Source organism: Anas platyrhynchos, chromosome 39 (genome assembly GCF_047663525.1).
Source record: "Anas platyrhynchos isolate ZD024472 breed Pekin duck chromosome 39, IASCAAS_PekinDuck_T2T, whole genome shotgun sequence".
NCBI lineage: Eukaryota > Metazoa > Chordata > Aves > Anseriformes > Anatidae > Anas > Anas platyrhynchos.
The window spans coordinates 1,297,031-1,305,706 of NC_092627.1; the positions used below are offsets into that span (position 1 = coordinate 1,297,031).

At 47.2% G+C, this 8,676-nt stretch overlaps 1 protein-coding gene across 1 annotated transcript; it reads right to left on the bottom strand.

Annotated features, from left to right (window-relative positions):
* Positions 1-3,799: 3,799 nt before the first annotated feature.
* Positions 3,800-4,824, bottom strand: LOC140001231 (olfactory receptor 14C36-like). Its single transcript, XM_072032399.1, has one exon. The coding sequence runs from the start codon at positions 4,822-4,824 to the stop codon at positions 4,240-4,242; it is 585 nt and encodes a 194-aa protein (XP_071888500.1). The 3' UTR covers positions 3,800-4,239.
* Between the last annotated feature and the right edge of the window lie 3,852 nt (positions 4,825-8,676).

Sequence of the window (8,676 nt, forward strand, 5' to 3'; positions counted from 1 at the left end):
TCCCGTTTCTCTCCCCCATTCCAGAGAGGGAGAGGGGAGGGTGAGCGAACGGCTGTGTGGTGTTTAGCTGCTGGCTGGGTTAAACCACCACATGGGGTCAAATAATTAAATAGTGTATAAGGATTTGCCACTGACGGGAATTTAGTCACTGTTCCTCAATTTACAGCTCTTAGATCTTGGACCAATTGGCATGTCCCATCAGCCTTTTTTTTTTTCTTTTTTTTTTTTTTTTTTTTTCCAGGTAACATAGGCGTCTTATGGGGGAACATACATGGTTCTAAAGTCCCTCCATGTAATAGCTGATCTGTGACTGGTTTTAATCCCTTCCTTACTTCTAATGGAATGGGATACTGTTTTACTCTTAGAGGTTTCTGGGATTCTGTTATTTCTACCATTAGGGGTTCCATTTCCAACTTTCCCAATTCCCCTCCTTACACCATACTTGAGGATCTATATCGCCCTCGTCTTCTTTTGATAATGTATAAAACCGGATTTTCCCATTTTCCCTTATAAGCTTTAAGCCCATTTTGGTGATCAAATCCCTCCCCAGTAGGTTATATTCTGCTGCTGGAACAAGCACGAGATCATTAAGACCCGCATAGGTCTCACATTCCACCTCAACGTTTTCTAATATTGACACAGGGAAGGACTCCCCTTTTGCCCCTACCACAGACATTTGCTTTATCCCTTTATTGAATCCCCTTGGTATGTTCTGAATAGTCAATCTTCGGCCCCTGTATCTACCAGAAATCAAACTTCTCTGTGGAGACCTATTAATTACTTTATCAAGGGCACTGTAGATGTTTGGGTCCCCAGAAGGTATAGCCCCTGACACCCCTAATCTTCTTTAAATACTTTCTAAGGTTGGTTATATGGAGGAGGCAAATTATCAAGGGGTTCCCTCTCCTCCTTATCTTCTTCATCCTCCCTTTTGTAATTAAATTAAAAATACGAGTGGCGAGCGACTCCGTTAGTCCCAACCAGGCTGCAGCATACCTGTTCTCTTCCGGATCCATGGGTATTCTACTATTAGCATTAATGTTCAAAGCCTGACAGACCCAGTCCTCCGTGGATCCAAATATCAGCCAAAATACATGGGGTCTTAAGGGTTCTTTTGGCTATTAACCATACAAAATTGAATCATTCTCGCCTTATCCTTATGTTTAGTGATTCTAATACTATCCCAATAACTTAACATTAGCCCTAAGGGACTCTCCGGTGGAGTATCTGGTAATTTTCCCCCCTTTTTAAATCCCTCCTGGAACCTCCGGAGTCTAAGGATCTGCTTTGTCCCTGACTCATTCCTGGAACTTCTTTTTATACAACTAAAGTTCCGAAACTCATGGCTGTGCCTGGATTTAGAGGTGTCTTGTGAGTGTTATCCCACCTACAAATACTTAGAACGATCACTTCGGTCCTTCACCGGCTGAGTCCCTCACGGTGTGAGGAATGTTTTAACAATTCCAATTCGTGTCCATAAAGAACAATTCTGTTTGAATCCTGTCTGCCTCTGGGCCCTGCACTGGCAGTTTAATTCTTGAACCACAGATGCAGTGTGTCCCAGTCTCCCCCTCATTCTAGTCAATTTATCACGTCTTCAGAAAACACTCCTTAAATTTAGGAACCTGTTTGCTTTTGTTATTCCTGACTTCTAGTTCTAACAGTTACAGCCTTTTTTCCTGTCTTCTTCGAGATTAACTTAACACTGCTATAGATGTGTCTGTGAATGGCTGGGGAAGAATGTTTTAATTACTCGTGAAGCGTCAAATAAGAAAGCCGTTTGTGTTTGATGTCTGGGAGTTTCAGAACAACTGATAACAACTAGTGACTGTTATGGGATACTATGTGGATCTTTGGTATCTGGCCAGGGGACCAAGAGATTAAGAGGAAGGAAAAAGAAGCTGAAGGACGGTTGGGAGCCAAGACCTGCGGAGAGTGTACAGAGAGTGTTCCATAAACTTGGAACAGTGCCGAGTAAGTACAAAGGGTGAGAGGAAGACTACGAGCCTTCAGCATGAAAGACCCCTAGAGACCCCCAGAGGAGACTGATGTGCATGCTCCAGTAGGAGGAACTGGACCCCGGAAGCTAATTATAATAATCTACTTTTTTAGAAGTAGTAATGAATATGTATTAGTCTAGGAGCATAAAAATCAGCTGCTTGATGTAACTGGTGTGCGTCCTGGTGGAGCGGAGACTCCCGGTGCACCCAGCGCTGTTTGCTTACCTCTATTCCTTTATATTCTTTTAATAAATCCTATTTTTTTATTTAATCCTAATTTGAATCCTGAGCTATTTATAACAACGGGATATTGGAACCGTGGTTAGAAGACCTCCGCACTCGCTTCGGAACTGAGTTCCATCTCAATCACACCCTTACACACAGTCACACAAACAAATCCACCCAACCAAAGGGCATACTCATGAAATGATAAATCTTTGTTTGGATCTTCGCATGCAGAATTACAGGTTTAAACCAGAGGAAGGGAGAGCTCTTTGTTCTTTACTTGCCTCTTATGTTCATAATCCTGCTGGGCTCTGTACTGCTGCCGGCAAAGGGCCACAATGAAACAAGGGTGGGGGTGCCTCCTTTAGCTGTTCACAGCCTCGGGAAACAAGAGGATCACATGGGGGTCACCAAATTGTTATAAATTCTGAGTCAGTTTAGCATTATAAGACTTATTTAAGATGTATTTAAGATTTATATAAGATTTATGTGTTCTGGGCTTCAGAGGATAAGAGGGTGGTGAAGGAGAAAGGGAGAGTGAACAAGGAGGATAAGGGGAAGGTGAAGGAGAAAGGGAGAGTGAACGGGTAGGAAAACATATCTTCACCTTTCCCCTCCACAGATTGGCTCCGTAATGAAAAAAGGCAATAGGTGCAATTGAAAACAGTTTCTGAGATATGGTTTCCAAAGTATAGAGTCGACGACAGTGCTATACAATGTTAGGGTCATGACCAGAAATTTCATCGTCTCATAAGCCACTGTTACACCACACTGTACGATAACGATCTGAATTTTATTTTATTTTATTTTATTTTATTTTATTTTATTTTATTTTATTTTATTTTATTTTATTTTATTTTATTTTATTTTATTTTATTTTATTTTATTTTATTTTATTTTATGTTATTTTATTTTATTTGTTCTAAAGGAACCCGAGTTGTCTTAGAAAGGGTTTCATGTGTGGGCTGGTCTACAGTTAGAAGGACAAAGACCACTGCTGGCAGGGGAGGTGTCTGACCTCCAGACTCTGCTTTTCTTCCTGATAAAGGTCTCCAAAGAAGTTACCCTGGATGGACAGCAATAGGAGAATGATTCTCAAAACTGAAATGCAGCAAAATTCACTGTTTAAAAACAACAGGGCCCGGAAAGGATAAACAGCATAACAGAGAGCACATATGGAAAGTAACGCGCTATAAAACTCAATTTGGAAAACAGGCACAGCAGACTTGAGATTAAAGCAATCAGCATTGTGACTAGCAACTATTAAGGAGGTCTAATACTACCAATTTTAGTTTAACACACTCTGGTCAGATCTGTCGTTATCTCAACCCTTCGAGCCCAACGTTGGGCGCCAAAAAGACTGTCGTGGTTTAATCCAGCCAGCAGCTAAACACCACGCAGCTGTTCGCTCACCCTCCCCTCTCCCTCTCTGGGATGGGGGAGAGAAACGGGAATGTGAAGCCTGTGAGTTGAGATAAAGACTGTTTATTAAGACAGGAAAATAAGAATAACAATAATAATAACAATACTGATGATAATAGCACTACTGCTACTAATGTGGACGAAACAAGGGATGCATAGTGCAATTGCTCACCACCCGCTGACCGATGCCCAGCCTAACCCCGAGCAGTCTGGCCTCCTCCCCATGGCTAGCCACCCCTATATATTTTTTAGCATGACGTCAGAAGGTATGGAATACCCCTTTGGCCAGTTTGGGTCAGCTGTCCTGGGTCTGTACCCTCGCAGCTCTTGCTGCACCCTCAATCTGCCTGTTGTCCTTGACAGAGTGAGAAGCTGAACCACCCTTGCCTTGGTAAGGACTGCTCTGCAAGAGTTAAAACATTGGCATATCATCAGCACTCTTCTCATCCTAAGCCAAAACATAGCATTCTACCAGCTACTAGGAAGAAAATTAACTCTATCCGAAATCAAACAAGGACAAATGCTATACCTAGAGGGCACAAATTGCCTGAGATTAACTTGAGCTAAACTAGAAAGGAGAGACAGTTCATTACTAAGCAAATACTAAAACCAGCATCAGTTTCTTCAGCGTGGCTTTCAGCTCCTGGTTCCTCATGCTGTAGATAAGGGGGTTCACTGCTGGAGGCACCACTGAGTACGGAAGTGCGACCACCAGGTCCAAGGATGTGGAGGAAATAGAGGGGGGTTTCAGGTACGTAAACATGACAGTGCTGAGAAACAGGGAGACCACAGCCAGGTGAGGGAGGCATGTGGAAAAGGCTTTGTGCTGGCCCTGCTCAGAGGGCATCCTCAGCACAGCTCTGAAGATCTGAATATAGGACAGCACTATGAAAACAAAACAACCAACACCAAAGCAACCACTAACTAGAAGAACACCAGCTTCTCTGAGGTAGGCATCTGAGCAGGAGAGCTTGAGGATCTGGGGGATTTCACAGAAGAACTGGTCCACAGCATTGCCTTGGCAGAGGGGCAGGGAAAATGTAGTGGCTGTGTGCAGGACAGCATTGAGAAAGCCACTGCCCCAGGCAGCTGCTGCCATCTGGGCACAAGCTCTGCTGCCCAGGAGGCTCCCGTAGTGCAGGGGCTTGCAGATGGCAGTGTAGCGGTTGTAGGCCATGACGGTGAGAAAAGAATGCTCTGCTGACATCAAGAAGACAAAGAGGAAGACCTGTGCAGCACATCCTTGATAGGAGATTGCCCTGGTGTCCCAGAGGGCATTGGCCATGGCTTTGGGCAGAGTGGTGGAGATGCAGCCCAGGTCGAGGAGGGCGAGGTTGAGCAGGAAGAAGTACATGGGGGTGTGGAGGAGGTGGTGGCAGGCTACGGTGCTGAGGATGAGGCCGTTGCCCAGGAGGGCAGCCAAGTAGATGCCCAGGAAGAGCGCGAAGTGCAGGAGCTGCAGCTCGCGCGTGTCTGCGAATGCCAGCAGGAGGAATTCACTCACAGAGCTGATGTTCGGCATTTGCTGACTTTGGACATAGATCCTACAAAATGAAAGAAAATATACATGTATAGACTGTTATGAGTAAAGTCTCTGACTAATATTCCCAGTTAGAGCCTTAGATTCCGTGTTTCCAAGCGGACCTTTGTCTATCTCCTTGTCTGAAGCCCTGCTTTGTGCTTGCTGAGTGTCCTGTATACAGAAGCCACCTCTGCTCATCAGTCCCCAGTGGGACACCTCTACTCCACTGCAATGGTTAATGTCGCTGTGGAGGCACACCTTAACCAGAGGTTACATCCAGGAGGGCTGCTCTGTCCATCCCCTCGTTCCCAGCTGCTGGCTGCTTGCAGCACTCAGCTGGGGGATGGATGAACACAGAGGTTGTGCTGAAAAACCACATCCCCTGCCTGCACACCCTAAAGAACAGCTCAGAAAAGCCCTGGTGCAGTCTGTAAGCAGAGAGAAGGGAAGGGATATTCTGAGGTTCATCACTAACCTGTTTGTGTCTCAGTTCAATGCAATAGGAAGCTCAGTCACCAGTGCAAATCCAACTACCCTGTTAAAATAGAGCCTGCCCCACAGTCAGAGCACAAAGAGGAAGGCAGAGAGTGCAGAAAGTGCCTTCTCTTTGCAGGCAGCCCCTGCCCTGCCCTTCCTCTGCCCAAGCCCCTATGCTCCTCGTGCAGGCTGAGTGCAGGGACCCTGCTCTGCACCACAGCCCTGGGCAGCCCTTCCTGCTCCCCTGGCTTCTCTTTCCTCCAGGAACTGGAGCTGCATTGCCCCCCAGCCAGAGACTTACCATATTCAGGGCTGGGAAGTGTTCTCCCCCAGTAAGCTCTGTGCATCCTGCCACTTCTGCCTGCCTTTAAGCACTCTGTCTCTGCAGGCAGTGCCCCCAGCCCTGCTGTGCTGTGCAGAGGAGCTGCTCCTGGGCACAGCTGTCTCTCTGCACCAGGGCCCTCTTGCCACAAGCTCTCTCTGTCCCACGAGCCCCGCCCAGCTCAGCAGCACAGCACCAGCCCAAGGCACTGCAATCACCCCTCTGGGGGCTTTGCTGATGAGCCCACGAACCTCAGGCACTCAGAGACAATTGAAGACATCTCTCCAGAAGTCCAAGTCAGAGGCAAGTTTCCTGCAGTGTCCCCCTGAGGGCCAGCACTGACATAGCCTCCCTTGGAGCTCGTTAGAGCAGAACCCTGGAGGCAGTGAGGACAAGGAGACAAAGGCAATGTGAAGGTGACCCTGATGTGTAAGAAAACTGGATGTGTGTCAGCAAGCACAAGGGCCAGGCCTTGACCCCTGTCCTTTGGAAGGGAGATCCTTTCCCTTCACACCTTTCCCTGAGCTCTTCATGGGGCAGTAGGAGATGGGGATGTGCATGGCCAAGTGCAGGAGAATGGTACAACTCCTGCATGGTTCATGGGTGCATGCAGAGAGATAATGAGGACCTTGTGCTCATTATCAAGGTGTCTCTTCACAGGCCTCAGTGGCAGTGACTTTCAGTCAGGCCTCAGTGTTGGGACTTTCAGCCATGGTAAAACCTTTGCTCCTCTCCACACCAGGCTGTCCTAGGGACTCCCAGACCTTCACCTCTTTACCAGCTAGTTGTAGGCACTTGTCCGTGTGGTGTCACACCGGGTCTGAGCTGGACTTGATAACTCAGATCTTCTCCATGCTCCTCATAAGGCAGCTCTGTAGGAAGCTAACCTGGTTCGTAGTGAGGAGGCACCACTGCTCGTATGGCATCCCTCGTTGTGCCCAGGACCTCATCATCCTTGCCACTACTCACTCGGCAGGGTCACAGTCTGCCCTGATGGGTGGGGTTACTCTTCCTCTGGCACAGGACTGGGCTCTTCTCCATGTTAAAGTCAAAAGTTTTCTGAAGTCAAAATCCTGCAGTTTCTCAAGGTTGTGCCAGAGTGATGCTCTGTTCTATCAGCTGTTAATGTCAGCAGGCAGACAGTTCAACCTTCGTGTGATTGTGCTATCTCTGACCAGACAGCAGCAGCAGCAAGAGTTGCAGGGAAATTTGGATAATTCAGGAGTAACCATCTGAATGGAACTGCAGCACAGCCACACAAGATTAGGGGATGGAATGCTGCCAGGTTCCACATTTGCTGTGCTTTCTTCTCATGCATGCTGTCAGTTTGTCTGGAGCTGTGTCTTGAATGTTATGGGGCTGTGCAGGTGAAAATTAGAAGGGCCAAAGCCCAGCTGGAGCTCAATCCATCTACTCTTAAAGAAAATAAATAAAATAAAATAAAATAAGAATAATAAAAAAATACTTTAAACGAAGGAGGATTAGGGAGAATCATAATCCTTTATAGGATTTTGGGGGGAAAACCTGTTGACAAGGGATGAGGGAAAGGCTGAGACACTTAATGAATTCTTTGCCTCTGTTACTAGCAGCAAAACCAGTTGTTCCCCTGGACATTTCTTCCTCCTCATGGCCAGTGCCAACATTCCAGGGCACGCTTTGTGGCAGTTTTTTCTCTCCTGCTCTTTCCTACTACCAGAGAAAGCTCCATCAGGATGGAAAACACTCCTTAAGTAGGCATCCCAAACCATCAGCCTTCTTGCATGCATTCCAAGAACCAGACACAAGTCACCTCAGCAGCATCTTCCAAGCCAGGGGCCTGCTGCTGGCCTTGCAGCTTCTCGTGGAGACACAGCCAAGCCTTGTGCCTCCTGCTGCCCACTCATGGACTCAAGCAGAAGGGACAGGACAACCCATCTGGGGGCCTTCTTTCTGCCTGGGTCCTCCTGGCTCTGGAGGCAGAGGGGATCCCCCAGTCAGCATGCCAAGCAGGTGCCTTCTGCTGGCCTAGCAGGGCCACTGCCAGATGTCAGCCCAAAAGTGCAGCTCCCAGGTCTATGTCAAGGGTGACCTGCCACCTCCAGACACAAGTGACCTCACAGTCCCTTTCCGTGACATGTTCCTGCTGCTGCCCTATCAAGTGCAGAGACAGAAGTGACCTCACAGTCACATTGCTCCTGCTGGGTCAGGACATCCTTAGGTAGGGCTGTCCTCTCTCTAGTCATAGAATCATAGAATCATAGAATATCCTGAGTTGGAAGGGACCCTTAAGGATCATCAAGTCCAACTCTTGACACCGCACAGGTCTACCCAAAAGTTCAGACCATGTGACTAAGTGCACAGTCCAATCTCTTCTTAAATTCAGACAGGCTCGGTGCAGTGACCACTTCCCTGGGGAGCCTAGTCCCCTTTAGGGACTAGGGCTCACCATTCTAGGTTAGAGAATAAACACAGGTTTAATGGGAAACTTTGGTGTTCTGTGTCTATCAGGTCTGTCTCAAGGGTATGGGCAAGCCCTGTGGTTTAGGGTTTTTTTAGGCCTGCCAACATCTTCTCTAGGGCTAAATAGTGCATTTTAATGCTAGTCTTAAGGGAAGAGAATAGGGTAAGCAGGAGAGTAAAGGTAAGGGAAAGGGGCTGAGTTTTGCTTCAATGGATACTTTGAGTTCAGGCATTAGAGTAGTGCATTCCTCTCAGAGTGGTGGAGTAAC

Coding starts and splice junctions, on each gene's coding strand:
- LOC140001231 (XM_072032399.1), bottom strand. CDS start 4,824: ATGGCCTACAACCGCTACACTGCCATCTGCAAGCCCCTGCACTACGGG.